The 22577-nt window shown below is 36.2% G+C and overlaps 1 protein-coding gene across 1 annotated transcript in view; it reads left to right on the top strand.

The window, feature by feature from the left end:
- The window catches only part of LOC103034413 (uncharacterized), a 35879-nt gene extending 18192 nt beyond the window's left edge, over nt 1–17687 (top strand). Inside the window, exons 15-28 of the mRNA XM_049472967.1 lie at nt 1635–1790; nt 5994–6101; nt 7116–7274; nt 9269–9407; nt 9669–9838; nt 9937–10071; nt 11571–11756; nt 12519–13183; nt 13397–13539; nt 13695–13916; nt 14017–14256; nt 14354–14472; nt 15702–16004; nt 16130–17687. Coding sequence (XP_049328924.1) covers nt 1635–1790; nt 5994–6101; nt 7116–7274; nt 9269–9407; nt 9669–9838; nt 9937–10071; nt 11571–11756; nt 12519–13183; nt 13397–13539; nt 13695–13916; nt 14017–14256; nt 14354–14472; nt 15702–16004; nt 16130–16939 — 3555 coding nt within the window. The 3' untranslated portion in view covers nt 16940–17687. The remainder of the gene's footprint in view (nt 1–1634; nt 1791–5993; nt 6102–7115; nt 7275–9268; nt 9408–9668; nt 9839–9936; nt 10072–11570; nt 11757–12518; nt 13184–13396; nt 13540–13694; nt 13917–14016; nt 14257–14353; nt 14473–15701; nt 16005–16129) is intronic.
- The last annotated feature ends 4890 nt before the right edge of the window (nt 17688–22577 follow it).

The following is a 22577-nucleotide window of genomic DNA, read 5'->3' as shown; positions in this document are numbered from 1 at the left end:
TGCTTCTTTAAATACAGTATGTACGCATACTTTCAATAAAACACACTTCTGCACTTAACAGTTTTTCCTTCATTGTTCTGTTTGTTTATTTTAAAATAACAGTATTGTATTTAGGTAAATCTGATTGGTTTAACAGTTGAATACTGGGACAGTATTGCAGCACAGAACAGTCTGTGAAGTGTAACACTTCTATTCATTAATCTTTACTTATTTAGGGTCACAATGTCTCCATCAGAGGCCCCAGAATAAGATTGTGAGTGGGTAGAACGTTAAAGTAGGAGGTGGCCTATCGGACAAAAGTTTGTACTCGTTTTCATGTTTCACACGTTGTCATGGATCATCAGTAACTTAATTTCAGGATGTTTTTTATAAAGTACTTGCACTTTTAAAGTTCTCAGTGCCTTGTTTTAAATGTCAGGACGCTTAGAATTTTACCAATTTTGAAGCTACTTTGAGCTTGTTAATAATGTAAAAATAGTGATTGCTTTGCATGGGAAACACTAAGCCCCTATCACTAGCATTGTAAGCCTGTTGGGAGCATCGGCTAAAAGTGCTATGTTTCAGAATTCTGGAGATGAGCCTTTTGACAAATGTTCATACTTCTGCCATAGGAAATTAATGCTGTCTCCTTTCAGTGTGAACGCAGGGTTATGTGCTCGTATTGTGTCTCTCTCTCTTTCACTCACGCCATCTGTCTGTCTCTCTCTCACTCCCTCCCTCCCTCTCTTTCGCTCATGCCATCTGTCTGTCTCTCTGGCTCACTCTCTTTCTCTCGCTTGCTCTCTTTCGTTCACTCGTGCCATCTGTCTGTCTCTCTGTCTCTCTCTCGCTCTTAATTTTCTAATGCTGATAATTCTTAGAAAGAACTCAAACGCTGAAATGCATCCAGTAATATTCTTAGAAAAAAATATTATTGTACTTTAATCCGTAAAAGTAATGCTGTTGTTTTTGTTCTTAATAAAGCACCACAATCAGGCTCATTGTTTGTTTGTTCCAACAAGATTCAAAAGATGGAGCCTCTCATGATGACAGTTGGAGAGAACCCTGGTTTTAAGTATTTAACCGAACCATTAATTTTCTGTACTGTTACACCAATACAATCTACAAAATGTTAGTCCCATGCATGTTTTTCAATTGTTAAATCCAATAAAATAAATTTACTCCAAGTAACACTCATCCCAACACTTTCCAGTTTACTCACAAATCCTACAAACACTTTTAAAATGTAGATGGATAGATAGACAGAAATACGGACAGACAGATATACAGATCCGATTGGTCACACTTCAACTTTTCTTCTTTTTTAATTTATACTGTAGAAGGAGTGACAAGTGTGGCATTCAAGTTCAGCACCCAGCTTCTCTACCCAAATCAACAAAATATGCAGCTCAGTTCACACCTTCTTAACTACAGTTTCAAAAACACAGTCAGAAAAAGTTCACACAGCACAGATACTGACAGACTGACAAGTGATCCAGGCCAGACGTGATCGGAGAGAAACTAGAGCACAGGCAGGTAAGGGTAGGAATGGTATAGGGACAGTATACATAGGTGTGACAGGAGGAGCCTATCACCTGTAGGTGTGTCTATAGTAGCAGTGAGAGCACAGAGGCCCCACCACTAGGTGCTTTTAGCATCTCCTCCACCCCAGACTTACAGACACACAAGCCTTTCTCATCAGCCAAAAGAGGAAGGGTACAGTCAGAAGCAGAGACTGGGGAGAGGTGTTGAACATGACTTATCTCTGGTTTGGACGACTGTGTCTACTCCTGATATTGTACACGACTGTGGTGAGTACAGTGTGCTAGGCAACAAGCAGCACAGTTACTGCTATTAACTCTTTACATTAATGTAGGCCTAACTTTAAAACAAAACATTATCTTAAGGATATACATGGGGAAAAGGGCAAAACATATCTAAATACATATTGCATGCTTGTTTTATTCTACCTATCCTTTACTAATACTGTGTAATTTGGGTGTAACTGGGTACAGTAGATAGTTGTAGGGATAGTAGTTGGATAGTAGTTGGAGTTTTCCATTTTTTTTAACTATGTCTTGCTGTTCAAAGACATATGGTCATGTTGATTGTGCTACTCTCTGAGATTGAATAACCTTCAAAATGTTAAAGAACCTTTAAATCTGTGTACTGTCACTGTTACTAGATATGTATTTTCTAGTTTTTTTGTGATTATGTTCTTGTATGTTTGTATATTTTCAGACAAATCTATATCTTTCTGACACTTTTTTCAAGTCCCAACACTGCTGAAAAAATGCAACTTTCACCACTGTGGAATTAAATGTATATCTTCATTTTATCTCATCATATCTAAAATCAGGTGGTGGTTCTTTAGATTTCTAAAAGGTTTTTCACATCTCTATTACAAACTTAGTTCTTTATGGCACTAGATGGATTTACATTTACTTGAATTCAGTTTCCATTCCTAGGCTTTATGATCATTGGTTGGTGAGACAATATCTGGCCTATCAATTACATCAGCTGTTGCCTTAACTTACAGTGATTACAAAATCCGGCACTGGAGACTGGATTCAAGTTATAGATTTGATTACAATGGTTCTATGGTATTTGTAGCATATATTCAACATACATTTAAGACTACAGTGTTGGGAATTTGAGTAGAAAAACTAGGTGAAAAGAATTAAAATGATTTTGAAATTTGCTTTTTTGCAAATGCATCTACATCTAGCAGATTCAGATGCTGATATAAAGTAAACTTAAATTCTGTAAAATGTCTTTTTTTTGTACAGTTGTTTAGTTTATATCGCCACTGTCAAATGGAAAACATGTGCCTCCAAAACAGCAACTTTATAGGAGAGAAAATCTTCAAACTTTCAATAAAAGTCAATGTAAATAAAAAGATAAAAAGAAAAAAAAGAGTTTATTTCATTTCATTTTGTAGAATTTCTATGGGTCCATTTATCAAGAAATTTTAGAACAGTGTGAGGTTCAGTTTGTGTGTTCAAGTTATGTAGAAAAAAACTAAAAATAGAAAGTCTCTTGAAAAAATTGACACAAATTGTTAGAAGTCCTCTTTTGTTATCTTAAGGATTAGCAAAAAGCATATTTACCACACTGAACTCTTCTGTGGAAAACGGCCTGAGGCATCTTTTAAAACATCCCATGACAGCTTTAAACCTGAACTGTGGCCCAGTGAAGCAGATGTTTCATAAAAAACTTCAAATGAGAATTCACATTCTTTACAGTCAGCATGCTTAGACATGACCCTACAGACCCAGCTCACTCACTGCTATTAAAAAAAAACAGATAAATTAAATGTTTTATATTTGCCACACTTTCTGTGGGGCAATTTATATGATTGTTGATATTTTGGACAGGGCATTATGAAGGATGCAGCTTTCAGAAATAAATGTAAAAACTGTATTTGATCAATATATAAGTCATATGCAAATCCTTTATGAGGTATGGGCTGTAGGCGCTAGGGTGTGTTTGTGATTATGGGTAAATACTATAGCCATACTGTCATGACAGGTAATAAATCCTTCAAGGCAGAGTTCAGTAAAAAATGAGACCCTCCTATTTTTTTTATTTGTTCCTTTAAAGCGGATAAAGCTGTATTTTGCTGTATAAAATTCTTTATAATAATTCTGTATAAAATACAGAATTGCTGTTTTTCTTTAGTTAAAAACATGTAACTTCTTCAGCTGAGCAAGAAAAGAATCTACATAATAATATTGAATATATATTTGTCTAGAGATAAGCTAAAACATTTTAACAAAACATTGCAAACATTTTGGTTAAAATATATTTAACATTCTCAAAAGAATACATTTAATATAAACTTGTATATATAAACATGTACCGCACTTCTTTAGTGATACTTAATCACCCCTGAAATAAGTCCCAGCACCCCATAAACAAAGCTTGGTGTGATAAATTTAAAATCGGACACAATGTGTGAATGTATGTTAAATATGGAAAACACCTAAAATGGACCTAAATGGCAATATAAAACTTTTTTTCTTACCACACAATTCGGAAATTCAGCATCAGAATTTTTTTTAAGAAACCTCTCAGTGTGCAAATGTACTGTATGTTTAAATAAATGCATGCTTGTCTTGTACTCAGTGGCACAAAGAACATTGCAGAAATAAATCGTAAAAATAGAATAGTAATCTTAAACACACCTTAAAATCTACAATGGGCTACTCTAAGAGGCACCAGTTTAAGGTATTCAACCTTCAACTTTACATTGTATCTATCTATCTACAAGAAATAATATTTTGAAGATAATAATGGTCAGGGACAGGCAGGGTCAATTACAAAATGGCAACATACATAAACAACATATCAGAGTGTGCAGGCAAAGAGGTCATACACAGGATATCCAAAACAGTGCACAAAAGTATTGGACAAAATAAAAAAATAGGTCAATAACAAATCAGATAACAAACAACAAAGGGCTAAGCAAAAATAGTTGTCGAGAGAGCAAAAAGGGTCTAAAACCAAAGGCTAAACTACAAAGAAACCGTGAGGCAGAAGAAAATCGAAAATAAATCCAATACCAGGCAAGGAGTAGGTGGAAGCAGGGGCTATTTATACAAATGAGTCCAGGTGTGAGCAATCTTAATCGCAAGCCAGAATGCCGATGCCTCAAGAGATTCGGCATGTCTGGAGGGTTAAGTTCAGGTGCATCTTGGGAAATGGAGTCTTTTTCTTGAGAACTAGAGTCAGTGGCAAGCAAACAGACAGTAACAGGATTGACACCTGACACCACCCAGCCTTGCTTTAACACACCTGATTCAACTAACCTAATAATAAGTGCAAGGAGTCTGTTAAAGCAGGAAATCACTAAAATGTGCAGTGCAGGCTGGTGCCAGGTTTTAAAAGCTGTTCGAACAAACAATAAACATTTTATTTGCTGATACACTACAAATATAAAATAAAAAAGGCATACTACTACAAACAGTGGAGATTTTATGCATTTCATTCTGTTCATTTAATTATTTCCAAACTTCTTCGTAAGAAAGTTCTTAAAGGACACACAAAACAGTGAAAACTCTGTGCAGTAAAGTCTTTCTAACCAAGATATTTTCCCACAAGCGAACCGTCAGCTTCTCTCCAACCGACGCTCATTTAATGGAGACGCTCAAAATCAAATGACTCTATGATGCCAGTCCTCCCCTCAGGCCATCACATTTTTTTATTTGCATAAGCAGTGTGAGTTAAAGCTTGTATTATGCTCTGTGAGAACGCCCTCTTTAGCTGCCCCACCCACCAGTGCTCCATCACTACCTGTCATTCTGTAATTTATACTAGGCTTTTGAAAAGGCCTTATTATTAGTGTCTCAAGTTAATTAGAAGCGATACAATACAAACATGATGCAGCTCATTACAAATTAAACACCACTATCTCTCCTGATTAACTGTTTCCTCTTATTTTTTGTTTGATCAAGAGCCCTGGATATGAAACCTTCATAAACAGCTCTGAAAAAAAGATACCTCTTAAAAATGATTAGTTTCTTTGATTTTTGGAATTTGGGAGAAATGTTGTTCGTAGTTTATAGAATTAAACAACAATGTTCATATTACTCAAACATAAACCTATAAATAGTGAAATCAGAGAAACTGTTTCAGAAACTGAGGTGCTCTATTTTTTTCCAGAGCTGTATATGTTTATATTTGACAATCTTTCCCCAATATGTTTTCTTGTATTTGTTTCTAAAAGCAACATTACAACATAGAATCCATAGTTTTTTTGTTATTGAAATGTGTCCTGATTTTACAAAAAAAACATATATCTGTTGTAAACTGCTTTTAGCTGGCAATTAGTTTTTTTTTACATATATGTAATTTTTTTATGTTTTTAACTGTATCGTTTTTGAACTGGTGGAACCGCATTATAATAATATCAATATGAAAACTGTTAGTTTGCTGGGTGCTGACATATTTGATCACACTGACTACAACAGTAGGGAATAACATCATTTTCATATTCTTGAATTTCTCTTTAGGCATCCAAAACTATAGATGGTTCCAGGCGAAAGAAACGCGAGTGGATTCTCCCACCAACAAAACTAGCAGAGAATGTGGACTACACCAAGAAACCCTTTGTTGCCAAAGTAAGCTCTGTCTCTAATTGTTCTGTATCTGATTCATATCTAAGAGTTACTTTAGGTTGTTTCCTTCTCGCTGAAGCTACCAGAAAACAAGCCACAGAGGCATGTTCCCTCATGTAGTGTGGAGATAGTAAGGTTAGGATCAGTGCTTGAGCAGAGTGAGACTCAGCCCGGGAGGAAAAGTGTAGAAACATCAGAGGAGAACTGGACTGACAGGTTTTCAGAGCTCAACAGGTCTTTTTCTTGAGTGTTGTAAATCTGACACTGGCCTCCGGGAGAATCTATGTTTTTGGCTTTAAAGTCGAATAATTCTCCAATCCATATGAGGCAAAAAGGAGAATATGTGTTGTAATAATAACAAACTTTTGTTTGTCAAAATTTAAATAGTTGTTGAGGATGAGTGCTAGTAATACATTTGTCTCATAATTAGATTATGAAAATTTTTTTTGTGGATGATATATCGTCCCAGAAATTATTGCGCTACACAATATTTTTGTAATTTTAAGACTAATAAATTCCACTGATATAATGATAAGAGAATAGCGTAAAAAAGCAATTTTTTTTTTACATTTTTTGAAGACAGCACAAATTTAATAAATCATTTATTGTAATTAGTTAGGGAATTATATACTTATTTCTTCACCCACTTTAGTCCAAACTGTGTGTATGGAGTCACAGTTATTGAAGCATAATTGTTCACTGTCATATACGTGAAGAAACATACAAATAAACACAATAGACAGATAGATCCCACGATTATCAAAAAATATTGAGGTCATGTTCATTCATTGTACGATAAATCAATATTGCAATTATTGTGACAGACCTAGTTATATGTGTTTTCAACATGTGGTTCCAGTCTAATGACTATTGTTCTTTGTTTATTACATACAGCCTCTTTGTAGCACAGAAATGCACAAAATGTTTAAAAATTAAGCTTTTAGCCCAGTGTAAAATCGAAATAGTATCTCAACAGTCTCTCAGTATTGTCTCAATAGTGTGTCACTGTTCTTCCAGATCCGATCTGATAAACATTTAGAGACCACCCCGGTGGAGTACAGCCTGACAGGACATGGTGCTGACAAGGAGCCATTTAACCTTTTTGTTGTCAACCCAAAAAATGGCTTTGTGAGGATCACAGGCATACTGGACAGAGAAGAAATATCACAGTACAATGTGAGTATTTAAAAAAATAACACTTTATTGATTCATATCGCTTCATGTCTGGTCAAATAACCTTATGCGACATTGTATATCCTTAGAAGAACATGTTGCTTTTAATAAGACAGAATAAGACAGTGTAAACAGCTTGTTTGAGGTAGTTTGACATGACTAGCATATTTAAATAGCTAACATAATTAAAATAAATCAAATGTGAATTTGTAATGCTACCTGTTATTAAATATTAGAAGTGAATAGTAAAGAAGTTGCAGTACTTCACTACTGAACTTAAGCAATAAAATGGTGTATCTGTATCTACTAAAGCATTATTTTTTCTCCTAGTTTCACTTTTATTTCACTATATATTCACTATTGTGTGAAAAAGTAAAATTTTTGCCCCTTTAGTATTTTTAGTTAATCAAACAAACTTTAATATTAGACAAATATTAGACAATAACCCTTATAAATATAAAAAGCCCTTTAAAAGTGATGAATTGATTTATTAAGGGGTAAAATATCAAAAACCTTAGTTCAATTTTACTAACCACAATCAGGCCTGATTACTGCCAGACCTGTAGAATCAAGAAATCACTTAAATCATTAAAAAAACTAAAACCTGTCTGACAGCATGCATCAGCTAAAATATCTCAAAGCAAAATATTGTGTTCTGATCTGAAAAAAAAAAACAAATTCATTACAATCTGTCAGTTTAGAAAAGGTTAGAATTTCTAAAGCTTTGGATCTCTCAGTGAATCACAGTGAGAGCTATTATTCACTAATGGAAAACATGGAACACTGGTGAACCTTCCCAGGAGTGACCGGCTGACTGAAACTATGCCAAAAGGACGTGGACAACTCATCCAGGAGGTCACAAAAGAACCCAGAACAAAACAGTTTTGAAGTGGCCTAGTCAAAGTCTGATTGAGATTATCTTAAACAGGTGGTTTATGCTGGAAAACCCCTCCAATGTGTCTGAATTAAAATAAATCTGTAAAGAAGAGTGAACCAAAATTCCTCCATAGAGATGTGAAAAACTTATTGCCATTTATCAGGAAAGCTTGATTTTAGTTGTTGCCTTCATGGGTGGCACAACCAAGTTAAGTTATTAGGTTTAGGAGGGAAATGTAAATGCCTAAAAAGAGAGGTATGAGGACAGTGCACAAACACAACCTCTCTCCATAATATGCATTTAATTAATGAAGAGAAAATGGTTGTTTAGTTCCCTTTCTGCCCTCTACTCACACTAATGGCGATTCCAGGTATTGTAATAGGTAGCCATTGTTATTGATGGCCTTTCTTAATATTTTAGGCATCTTCACATGCCATAACACAAGCCCATACACAAACACTTTTCACAGAGGTCTCGACTGGTTTGGATATTTTTTCTTTTACTAAATAAAATCATCATTTAAAAAAGTGCTTTTTAAATTTACTCAGGTTATCGTTGTCTGATGTTAAAGTTTGTTTGATAATCGGAAAAATAACAGTATGACAAAAAAGCTAAAACAAAAGAAATCTGAAGGGGGACGAATACTTTTTTCACGGCTCTGTATTTACTTTCAATACTTGAGTAGTACATTTTAGAATAAAATATTTGCAGTACTTAAGTACTAAAATATAATAAAAAGTACCATTTTACTCAAATCTGGGTCTCTAGGACATGTCTGGTAGATTTCCTGTTAAAATAAGTTGATATTACAGAAATAGGTTTTGTAGAAATATATCTTACCTTGAAATTATGTGTAGGGCTACTATTTGCTGTGGATATTGGTCTTCTAAAATATGGGCAAAATCATTTCAGGTGTAAATGTAATGTAAGTAGAAGGTTGCTTATAAATTACTGCTGAGCAGTGGCTCATTGAACATACTGTCATTATTTACAATCGCATTAAAAAAAGTACCTGACATAATCATGACAATCATAACTATTCCCCTATTAATTTTGATTTGCATATATTTTTTTTATTTACTGGATTTGTTACTGATTGTGTGCCACTTTTTCTGCATAGCTGACTGGGATAGCTCGGTACAGGGATGGTAGTTTGGCTGAGTCAGACATAAAGCTGAAAATACAGGTGGAAGATCAGAATGATAATCCACCAAATTTTAGGTTATTTAAGGGCACCGTAAAAGAATGCAGCAAAATAGGTGAGTAACACCAACCTTTGCCTTCACCCAAACATTCACTCTGCATTAAATCAGCACATATTACTTTATATAAACAGTAAAACACAGTTAAAAATGTAAAAACATCAAAACACAAATTATAGAATTCTAGTATTGGTTTTGTAATAGTGTATGTGTGTTATCTTTAGTATGCACCCAAATGTGTGTCCACTCTGACCTCTATTGGTTAACTGAGTGTGTGTATGTGTTTTCTGGCTGCATGTTTCTAATAAAAAACTGCAGGAACTCCTGTAATGCAGATAAAAGCTGATGACGCAGATGAGCCAGGAACTATCAATGCAAAAATTGCGTACAGTATAGTGAAGCAGATTCCAGAACAATCTGGTGGCATGTTCTCAATTAACAGAGACACTGGGGAAATCTATGTTAAACAGCACACTCTCGATAGAGAGGTAAGTGGTGTTAAAAACCAAGCAGCAAATTGAAATTAACTGCCAATATTTACTGAAGAAAGGGTTTTAATGATATTATTGTTTGCTCTCTTTTACAGACTCTCGATTCCTACACATTAATAGTGCAGGGTGTGGATATGGACGGAGCTGCAAATGGCAAAACAGGAACTGGTACTGTGCAGATTAAAGTTTCGGACATCAATGACAATGTTCCCACTCTAGAAAAAGATGAGGTAACAAACTAATCAAATGTCTCATATAAACATTTACAACTATATATTATTTAATGATGAGTTAAAAATCTATAATGCTTGAGTTTAAGTGTAAACAAAATACAATAGAACCATGTAAAAGTGAGTTTTTAATCCTTTGTTTGCACAAAACTAAATATTATATGAAGCAAACTTGATTAAAAATAAAAGTATAAATATTATATGTAATTAATCAGAATAAAAACATAGAATATATGACTACACAAAATATTAATAATGGACTAGGCTTACAAGAGTAGTCAGTTGTAGGCTGGGTCAAAAACCAAATGGCAGCAAACATAAACAACACACCAGTGAGAGTAGGTCATACACAAGAGATCCAGCAAGACAGAGGGGATGGCAAAAAAGAAGTAAAAAATACAAAAATAAGGTTGATAACTAGATAGTCAACAAACTGGCCAAGGCAACAGACAAAAAAAACGGTAATACAAGTACGGGTCATCAAAAAAAGGCAAACGTGTTGTAGAAGAGATAGGAAAATAGATTCATTACTCAGAGCAGTGTAAGTGTATGCTGGGAAATGTCATTAGTGACAAGAGAAGAGTTCGGGGCAGGCAGGCTGACAGAGCAAGACTGACAAGTGGAAAACCAAAACAAAGCATTATGACCAGTAAGCAAACAAAAACTCTCTTTTTTCAGTTCAAGTTAATGCAACAATATTTCATTCTAAGCTTCTTTGAACTATTTCTATTCATGCACTGGTTATGAAATACTGGTCATTAGAGCATCTGCCAGCATTTACAAAGCATTAAAGCATTTGTCTAATTAATAAGTAAGAAACATATCTTATTTAGCACATTATTTTTCTATTTGCTGGATTTAACATTAAATGTGCAAAAAAAATGTATTTAAATAATCCACTTTTGTACTTTTCATTTTTAACAAAACAAAACCAACCAACTGACCAAAGGTGATCAAACATTTGCATATAGCTGTATGTTAAAAAGTGGCGAAATATAAAATACATATATAGAGAAAATATAGAGAGAGATTCAATGTGTTTTCCCATCAGTGGCTTTAAACAGCACTTTATATTATTTGTACCTTGAAATGTGTTAATTACACTATGTAATTTGCAAGTTTGTTGTAACTCTGTATTACTCCTCAGTCTACGTGCTTCATTCACTTCAGACACTTAAAGCATGAATCACACTCCCGAGCTGTAGGGGGAGCTCAATAGCAAGAAATGCCAATGCTCCATAATGTTGCTTTAGACAGTAGAGTGAATTAAGAGTGACAGTGCAGCTAAACAATGTAAAAAAATTTTTGCACAAATGAATTTTTCGTTCTTTGCTAAGCACTAGCAAAATTATATGATGTAATTTGTTTAAATTTAACATTTGTTTGATTATTTTGGCATGAATAAACTGTCCCAATCAACCATTCAACCTTATTTTCCCAAATAAATGAAATGAAATTATAACAACTGACTTTTTCTTTTCTGTTTTTTTCTTAATCAGTACTCTGGTGATATTGATGAAGGTGCAATCGATGTGGTGGTGATGAGGATCAAAGCTCTGGATAAAGACTTGGAGAACACAGATAACTGGCTGGCACATTTTGAAATTGCCAAAGGTAATGAAGACGAACTCTTCACTATAGAGACAGACCCTAAAACCAATGAGGGGATCTTAAAGCTGGTAAAGGTATGTGTTATCAGTTATTTTGGATTGATATCATGGTAACACTTTTTAATAGGTAACTAAGCAGGAACTTTTATATGGTAGCTGCTTATTATTAAAGCAATAATGATTAAGACAAAAAATATTACAGTCTTCATTCATAGACCCTTCTAAAGAACTTTAAGTAATGTCTCCTATGTTTCATAATAATGTTTTCTTTTCCAAAAATGGGGGTTAAACAGATTATTACAGACTGTAGTATTTTACTATATGTTGCTAACATTTGGAAGATACTGAGGATAATACGGTAATTAAGGTTAATACTACTACTACAAATGTTGTCACTGGCTTCATTCAAATATGCCTTTAATATCAACACTGATCAAATAATTGTTTGTGTAGACTGATTTAGATCTATAGCTCCCCAGGTGGCATGTAAGAGTTTTTGTAGTTAATGTTTATTTTTAATGTTTAGTGTAAGTAGTTCTTTAGGAGATATGTAAGTCTCAGTAATTAATGTGGAGTTAAAAGTGAACCATTATGATCGTTAGTTTAATACTATCTACTGAGTAGTAACTCCTTCTTGGTAGTTAATAGAAGATAATTAGGTGTTAATGAAGCACTATTAATTAGTTACTGCTTAGTTACCTATTAACTGTGAAACAGTATTATAAAGTGTTATTGATTTCATTTCTGTTGTTCCATTTCATTTTAAATGTTTTACATTTTCTTACATTTTCTCTATGTTTCATTCCTTCACTCTGTCATCTTGTTGCCTGGATGAAGCCTGTGGATTATGAAAAGGTGAAAGTGCTGGATCTTGGTTTGGTCATTTCCAATGTAGCTCCTTTTATAAATGGAACTGCTATAGCCCTTGGTCTGAATATCGAGCTGGATGGCCCTGATGGACTGGGAGCTGGGGCTGGAGCTGGAGCTGGTGCTGGAGTAGGAGCAGGAGCAGGGGCAGGAGCTGGGGTAGGGGTTGGTGTAGGGGTAGGTGTAGGGGTAGGGGTAGGGGTTGGAGTAGGGGTTGGAGCGGGTGTGGATGCTGGAGTGGATGTAGGAGTAGATGTAGATGCAGGTGCAGATGTAGGTGTTGATGTAGGTGTTGGGGTAGACGCGGGTGCTGGCGCAGGAGTTAAGCCTGGCGTTAAACCAGGAGTAAAACCTGGTCCTAAACCAGACACTAAACCTGATACCAAGCCTGGCGTCAAACCAGGGACTAAACCAGGAACTAAACCAGGAACTAAACCAGACAAAAAGCCGTCTCCAGGAGGAAAGAGCTACCCAGTGTCAATCAGTGTAAACAACCTACCTGATGGCCCAGGATTTTCACCAACAGAAAAGGACTTTCCTGTGTCAGAGAACCCAGAAGAACTGGACATCCCCATGGTCATTGGCTCCTTCCCTGCTTTGGATGGTGATACTGGAGAACTCATGGAAAATGTCAGGTAATGTCAAGTTCAGATAATTCAAATATTTATATGTTAATGGACCTCTGTATAAGTTCCCTTCAATTCACATTTTTTGAAAGGTTTTAAAATATCAAAATATATTTAGAATTGTGCAGAGAAGCTCTGACTGCAGTGACCACACAGTAGAATAGTTGAAAAGTTGTTCAGCATAGTTTCCAAGCCTTTATTAACATAAATATAATTACGCAGGTATGCCAAAGGACATGACCCAGACAATTGGCTAGCTATTGATGAAGAAACATCAGAAATCAAACTTGTGAAGATGCCAGACCGAGAGTCAAAATTCCTGGTCAATGGAACATACTTTGCGAAGATCATTTGCATGACTCAAGGCAAGGCAATCTCAAATCAAGCCATTCTTACTAATCTGATTTTGTTAGATTTACAGAAAGCTTACTGAACCAATCTAACATGTTAATCACATGCACAGTGATAATACTGTACACGATTGTTATTAAATATAATAGTCAAGACTTTTATTTTTTAGATGTGCCACCCAAGACAGCTACTGGGACAATAGCTCTAAAGGTGCAGGATGCAAATGACCACTGTCCAGAGTTGACCAGCACCTATCAGAGCGTCTGCTCTGATACCAAAATCATAAACGTCACTGCATTTGATGAGGACGTCGATCCAAACGGAGAGCCTTATAAATTTGTGCTGATAGAGGAGGAGACTCGTGGAAAATGGGAAATGGTTCCTGTAAACGGTAAAAAGGCAAAGAGGGCCATTATTATAAAGGTTTGCATTTCTGTGTATACACTGTAATGTAAATGCATCTATTTACATGTCTGTTTAATTATTCTAAGGAACAACTGTGAGCTTCCATGCCCAGGAGTTGCTATGGCCAGGCTTTTATGAGCTGACTGTGGAGATTTATGATGTGAAGGGTCTGGGGTGTGAGGACAAACAGAAGCTTCAAGTTGAGGTGTGTACCTGTGAGAAAAGTGGCACCTGTGGATCCAGATCAGCCCAACAGCAAGGCAACGCAGGCTTAATCGGACTTCCAGCTATGGGACCCCTCATTACAGCCTTTGCTATGCTCATGAGTGAGTTGAATCCCTTGCAAACATATACTTAGTTTGTATTTCTAGAAAAATATTTGTGTGATTAATAACATGCTTGGTGTTGCTGGTATATTGTCAGTGGTTCCCATTTTCCTGCTGTTCTGCAAGTGTGGGTCAGTGGGTGAATTCACGGAGTTGCCATTCGATGCTAAAGAATATCTCATCTCGTACCACACTGAAGGCATGGGAGAGGACAAGGTACTTACTTCTATGACCTTATAAAACTTCATGATTTAGCCTAAGAGTCAGAAATGTTATAGATATTTGTGGCAAGAACGTGAAAATGGGTAGTAATAGATAACCCACTACAGTATGTTGAACAGTCATTCGTTTTCTCAAGGTGAGTTAAGGACTGTGGGAGATAAGGACTGTGCTCTTGTGCTGAAAAATTTTCTAGGCCTCTCTTACTTGTAGGTGTTAAATACGGTACTAAAGTCTTTTAAACTGGTCAATGTAGCTCAAATATGTTGTTCTTGTTGTTGAAGTTCATTGAGCTATGTGCTTAGCAATTTAGTAATTGAAATTACAATGAAGAGCAAGTAGTGTTCAGTAGGTGTTTGCTCCAAGAATCAGCATCATGCTTTGTTTGACGGATTTGGCCTGAGCTATAGGGAAACCAAGGTGCAGCATTATTTGAAGTGAGCCCTGGTACCAGTATCTCCAAGACGACAACCCGAGAAATTCATCAAACCTCATTAAAACAAGTGAACAGAATAGGCTGTTTGACATTGACCAGAGAGGATTTGGCCATTTTTCATGGGAGCATTCCACATACTCATCTAACAAATGCATGTTCCTTACAAATGTGGCATCAAAAAAACAAATTAACAGGCTTTCCAATGGTATGTGATTCATCTGCACAAAGCATTGTTACCACAAAGAAATAATCTATCAAACACAAATTTCCTTTACTTTTTGTGCTGTGTTTAGTTACTTCATGGGTCACCAACTCTGCCCCTGGAGAGCTACCTTCCAGCAGGCATTAATACATTACATAATGTGAAAAACAAACAACTTAACAAAAGTTTAAATGGCTATTTCTATCAAAATTAAAAATACGTTTTAAGTTGAGGAGACAAGAAAACATGGAGGAATTGGGTACAATTTGTGTTGCAAAACACATAAACATATTTTATAGTGCACCTGGTACATCTAATTACTCCCTTGAGGAGTGCATGGTCAGTTGAAAGAGGTGTGTTATAGATTTGGGATGGAGGTGTATCCTACAGGAGCAGAGGTTGTGACCCCTGCCTTAGATTCTACATAAAGTCCCTTTTCTGCAATTACAAAATATAATTCCACAGCAATACTCATACAATACTTCATCTATATCCATTATCTATAATAAATATTTATAAACCACTTTTTCTATGTTCATGAATATTTGTTTAACCCCTTTTGGCTTTGTGATCACTCCGTTCATGTAGGAGGTTCCTGTACTCAGTGCTCTGAGTAAGACTGAGCAGAGTCCTATGCTGCTGAGTGGTAATGCTCCCAGTATGATCCAAATGTTGTCCGGGACCCAGGCCTGTGACAGTGCAATGTTCAGTCAGGAATTTTATGGAGGGATTATGGAGATTGACACCATGTCTGGATATCAGCACAACACCTTCTCGGCTGAGCAATATGGAGGAGGCACTATGTACACTTCATCATTCAGGCACAAGACTCATGATATTTATGAAGGGATATCACTGCCAGATTATTATCTTCATGAATACTTTTCTCAGGTTAGAAACCAAATATATGCATAATACTTATATTACATAATATTCTTTATATTTTAATATATTAATTATATATATTAGTAGCAAGCACACAACTACTAAGCACAATTCCTTGTATTTAATTTCAGAAAGCAAGATTTTCTGCTGAGAATCCCACTTTCATGGACAGTCTTCTGGTGTACGACTTTGAAGGTCAAGGATCTGCAGCCGGCTCCGTGGGCTGCTGCAGTCTTCTTGAGTCAGGCGATGACTTGGAGTTCCTAAATGATTTGGGAGTAAAGTTTATGACTTTAGCCGAGGTTTGCAGTCCTCCAAAACCGACTCCACCCACCCAGAAGATTGAGAAAATTGTCAAATCAGTGGATACTACCATCAGAAGTGAGGTCTGTCAGAGTTCTGTCACCACCACCAACAGAGTTCAGGTTACAGAATCTGCTCCTGCTCCTCCTCCACCACAACCTCCACCTCCACCACCACCACCACAGCAGAGCATGGTGACCAACGTTACAGAGACCATCAACCAATCAAGTGAGATTTCCAGGATGAATACTAGTCAGACACTGCTTTTGCAGCAGCAGCCTATGTACTATTTGGTGGAGCATCAGGTACCAAGCGCTATGATTCTTGCTGAGACATCTGCGCATGGTACGTATTTGTTAAATGGAGCAGCAGGGGCTGACGGGCTGATTCTTCAGGGTGGAAACATAACACAAGACGCTCTACAACAACAAGGAATGTACCTGATTGATGGAGCATCAATGTTGCAAGGAAATATCATGTTAGGCAGTTGTTCAAATCTTTCAAATGTAGGTGGCTTGACTTTTCCCACTATGTTAGTCCAGGGAAATGGAGCCAAGAAGCCACTTCAGGGTTCACTGGGCTCTAAAGGCCCTCTATCAAAGGAATCAGAAAATGTCACTGGTGAAGGGTCAGGGTAAAGTATTAAATGCTCAGCCTTCAGTGATTCAGGTTCAAACACTGAATTGATATGTCATTTTTACAAAAGAAATTATACGAAAAAGAAGTAAGAAATGCCAAGAAGAGCATGTTTGAAGCAGCCTGGTTTCACTGACAAAGGAAGATATATGCTCTCTGGGAATTTATGCTGATTAGTGAAACACAGCTGTGTGTGGTTATAATACCAATACATTATATTGCATTACATTTGGCAGATGCTTTCATCTAAGGCGACTTATGTACATTAACAATGATGTACATTTAGCAATAGAGGACATTTTAGGCAGGGCCTAAAGGAGGCCAAAAGGAAAAAGTGGGATAGAGGAAGGAAGGAGAGGAAGAAGGAAACGAGGTTAGAAGTAGTTAGTTTGTTAGAGGTGTTAGGAGAGTAAGTGCTCTTTGAAGAGCTCTGTCAACGTTATTTTTAAATAATTATCATTATGATTGGTAAAGCTCTGTCTGTTGTGAGGAAGCTTTTAGAAATCAAGACAACTTGATGGCACTTTCTTTCTTTTTTTTTTCTTTTTTTTACAATAATAGATACAATGATTGTGTGCTTTTCTAGATTTTCTAGGACATTGTTTAAACTGAGAGGAAGAAAGTACTGTATATAAGCTTTTTTGCAGAGTGCATTTGGTGGAAGTTTGCAGAGTGCAATATCTTTGGAAAAAATATTAGGTTTATTGGGACTTTTTAATGGTTTTTGATAAAACTGGTTTGGAACTGGAAGCATGTATGATGGTCTGTCTTGACTGGTCCACCACTCACTTTGTTTTCATGATGAAATGGGGGACTCTGGTGAATGAAACATGGTTCATTATTCAATCACATACTGCAACAGTTTGAACACAATGTTTGTGCTCCACTGTGTTCATAAAAAAGAAAGTACTGTGTATAACAGATATGTGTGAGATGAACAATCCCAGTGTTATACCCTTTAATGATTAGAATTAAAAATGCCTTGATAACTACCAAAGTATTAATCACTGTCACAGAGATCATTAAGTATAGGAGTGATATGAGGAAGTTTAGGTGATGCCATAGCTGACACAAAAACAGATTAAGAAAGTTAATATTAATTAATAATACTATGATGCAAATGAAGAGAAAGTGGAGAAAATCTGCAGATGCCAGAGAGACTTTTTTATCAGTAATTTAAAAAAAAGCTAATGCAGACCATTACATAGCTATATATACATAGCTACATATACATTAATATATGTATAATGTATATTGTTTGAATATAAATGGTTGCAAATCTCACTGTCTGAGACCCGATTCACTGTCTCACTGCCTTTTGATGACTCATCATTGTGGGACAGCACCTAAGGGAGATTGTATAAACAGAGCAGAGTAGTGAGGTCTATTGCTAGATGAACCAGTAAACACAGGGTCTATGTTATTTTTACTGGGATTTTAAAAACCTGAAAAATATGTTATTTTTGCCTTTTTATTAAATGGTAATGGCTGACATACATTTTTTTATTTTATCCAACTGTACCTATATATGATACTACATCAATATTGCTTATATGCAATGCAAACAGCCTTGTGTACAGGCATACTACTATTATTACATTTATTAGCAATCAGTGGCAAGTGCAATCATACACAGCCTGGCAAAAAAAAAAGGTCACACACTCTAATATTTAGTTGAACCACCTTAAGCTTTGATTGCAGCTCACATTCGCTGTGGCATTGTTTTAATAAGCCTCTGCAATTTCAGAGGATTTATTTCAATCCAGCATTAATTATCACCATGATCTTGCAGCATTGATGATGTAAGAGTCTGACCATTGCGCAAAGTCTTCTCCAGTACATCTCAAAGATCTCAAAGGTGAACAATCCATGTGTGAAAATGATGATCTCATGCTCCCTGATTCACTCTTTCACAATTCCAGCCCCATAAATCCTGACATTATCTTGGAATATTCCCGTGTCATCAGGGAAGAAAAAATCCACTGATGCAGTAACCTGGTCTATATTCAGTATATTCAGGTAGTCAGCTGACCTCATTCTTTCAGCACTGACCTCATTCTTTCAGCAGAAACCCCAGATCATAGCTCCGCCCCCACAGGCTTGTACTTTAGACAGTAGACATGATGGGTGCATCACTTTAGCTGCTTATTTGATATGTGGTTTTCTCCAGGCTACACAGCGGTTTTTAGTCCCAATCTCTTGAGATCCCTTTGCATATGTGTGTTTGGAAATGCTCTTACTTTCACTATTAAACATATCCCTGAGTTCTAGTGTTGTTTTTCTATGATTTGATTTCAACAAAGGTTTAAGTGATCACCAATCACCATCATTTAGTTTTTTTCACCACATTTCTTTTCTCAAAGATGATGTTTCCGCACTGTCCTTCCACTTTTTAATAAAGCATTGGATATTTCTTAACCCAATTTTAGTAGTGTCAGTAGTTTCTCCTTATTATGATGTTTTTTCTGCTGAGTGCATGCTAATTGACCGTTTTTCCACATAGTTATTTAACAAATAAATAGCTACTCACTGCATCAGTTAGGGTTAAATTAATTGTTGCCAGCTAAAACCTAAACACCCATGCAGTAATAAGCCAACATATTTGCTTAGTTAAAACCAAATGGTGACCTTTTTTGGCCAGGCAGTGTACCTTGATGATACATATTACACAATTTTAAACTTTAAAATGGCTCAATATGGCATTTTTGTCTTTACGTTTCATGTTTAGGTTTATTTTTTGTAGAAATGGTGTGCGTTTTTATATGTAGATTGGCTTTCTTGAGGATTATTTTTGTTAATGGTTTCATTTTTTTATCTTGGATAAAAGTCCTGATCTAAGCATCCTTGTTTGATATGTTTTGAATGTGTGATTTTCCTTTTTATCAAAGACTAAATGTGCCATGTCAGCGTTTGCTTGCTTTTCATTAAAGCCTGTCCTTTCCTGCTGTATTTTCACCAGTGAATTGCCCTGTCAGCTGGGTTCTTCTAGTTCACTGCTGATGGCAGTGTTTGTCTGGCATGCTCACAGACATTAATGTGTTAGGCATACTGACACATTCCTGGCCTGTTCATTTCTGGAAACGCTGCTGCAGCCCTAGGTGTCCTGGAAGTTACTGCCAATATTTCTTTTGTGCCTCTGTATGTATAAGCTTATCATCACAACATGCAACTGATGTGATTTTTGTTATCATTGTTCTTGAAGGCGTTCATGCCTCATACCTTCAGTTTTTGTTGTTTTTGCATTTGTTTATCATATATTTCAACTTGTGTGAACATTTAATGACAAGTGAGCAAATAAAAAGTCTGTAATCTTATTTCTACAAGAAAAAGTTTTTGTTCTGCCTGTACAATAATAAGGAGGTATGGCTTTTTGACCTTGTTTGATAGAATCTTGAGGCAGTTTAAATTTTGGTCTCCTTTATCTCTCTGCAGCCTTTGTTGCAGTTGAGCACAAGATCCGTTGATCTATTGGACGCATAACTGGGGCTTTGCATATCTGGGTCCCACAAGGCTCAGTGCTTGGTCCTCTTCTGTTCTCACTCAACACTCCCTCCTTTGGATTTTTTCACCACTCCCTATTTCTCATTTTTCTGATACCCGGGTTTCTACTTGTATCTTGGCATTTCTCACTGACATCTTGTCATGGATCTTACCATGTCCTTCAAGTACTCTGTGAAGTTATTCCAACAGCAAAAGCACAAAACCTTAGTGTAGTTGTGGATGACCAGATATCATTCTTGACTTTAGAGTATTACTTCAATTCTCTTTGGTGGGCCATTCAGGTGCCTATTCAGTTTCTATCTTTCAATAACACTTAACACAGATTTTGTGGTTATTAAAACTCTATGATTGCACTTAAATGTGTAAATTCTTTGTCTTTCAGGCAGTGTAGTGTTTAATGTCTGTGGAAAGTGGTATTACTCTATTTGACAGTAGATTAGTAGAGTTCTGTACTGGATGTAAGAATACACTCATTAAAAATAGCAATTATATTTTGGTATCCTTCATTTCTCTGCAGTCTTTGATGCAGTTGACCAAAACTGACCATTTATCCATTACCTTAGACTCACAGGCTTTACCTATCTGGGTCCCACAAGGCTCAGTGCTTGGTCGTCTTCTCTTCTCACACAGCATTCCCTCCTTTGGCTTTTCCTACACTCCTATTTCCCAGCTTCTGATACTCAGGTTTTATTTTGTAGTTTGACATCTCTCACTGACATCTTGTCGTGGATCTTACCATCTCCTTCCACAACTGTAGTTGTGGATGACCAGGTATTATTCTTCATCCCGTTCTCTCCCATTCAGATGTTTATTTGGTTCCTCATGATCTCAAGCCCTGACTGCTTGCTGGCTTTTTTTTCTTATGTTCACCATTAGGAAGTCAGTCATCTTTAAAGATCAGCATTTTAAAAAACATTTAAACACTATTAAAACCCTGTGATCTCCCTTAAATGTTTTCAATTTTTGCCATTCAGGCAATGTAGTGTTTTAATTTAACTGTTCAGTATTTGTTTATTTTTTTTTATTAATTTGTTTCTAATTTCGCCTCATTTTCTTCACAGTTTGGGAACCTAATTACCTAATCCCCATTTATATTACTCTAGGAGAGTAAAGACTAGCACATGCCTCTCCAACACATACGAAGCCACTCACCACCTCTTTCATAGCTGCCACTGATGCAGCATCACTAGATACTGAAAAGACGAAACACTGGATCCCCAGCTGCAATACATCAGACAACAAATACATGTGCTGACCAACATCACACTGGTAGAAATGTGAAAAAAGAGTGTCATCTACCCACCCCTAAAAGAGAGCAAGGCCAGGTGCTGATGGCAAGCAGCATGATTCTGGATTCGAATCGCTGATCTTCAGGGGCCAGTTGTTCAAAAAATGTAATCCGGATCAAAATTATCCAGATTTGGTAGTCACATTTTTTGCTATCCAGGATCAGGTGATCTGTCTTACTTTTAAGCCAGTTTTTCAAAGCAATATTGGATTGGATCAACCTGATCCAGAAACACAGTTTTCAGGATTACCTAATCCGGATTACCAGCTATGTAAAAAACAGATAGAAGAACCAACAGGGGTTGATGACTCCTTTTCTTGCAGTAACAAGATACTGCTTATTGCAAAACAATACGAGCAATTGAGCATTCTGCAGAGACGCTTTGCATGCCTTAACTATTTGCGAGTTGAACCACAGGGAGCATGCAACATAACACTTGCATGTATTGTCCTGCCCAATGTTGCTACCAGACGCAATGTCCCTCTCTGTGATGTTCATGATGCACCTGAGCCTGTTGAAGAACCAGAACAAACTCTGGTGTTCTTTGCAATTGTTCGAAATTATTTTTGACAGCTTCATATCTGATAAATGTTTCTTTGACATTAATATACAGTGATGAATGACAGTGACGTAGATGAAAAAATGAATATATTATTTTTGTTTGTTATTGAAATCTTTTGGGGGGTTTATTTAATGGGGTCAAGATTGTTTTTATTTTTACGTTACTATAGTAAAAGGCTTAACTGGTAGCTTATGTCTACTTTATTACTGTAACGGTTAAACAGGTCAAGTGCAAAATAGAAGTAAATGTATATACACTAAATTGTACAAATGTATTTTTTTTTACTTTA

Source organism: Astyanax mexicanus, chromosome 1 (assembly GCF_023375975.1).
Source record: "Astyanax mexicanus isolate ESR-SI-001 chromosome 1, AstMex3_surface, whole genome shotgun sequence".
NCBI lineage: Eukaryota > Metazoa > Chordata > Actinopteri > Characiformes > Acestrorhamphidae > Astyanax > Astyanax mexicanus.
This window is presented reverse-complemented; position numbering and strand designations above follow the sequence as displayed.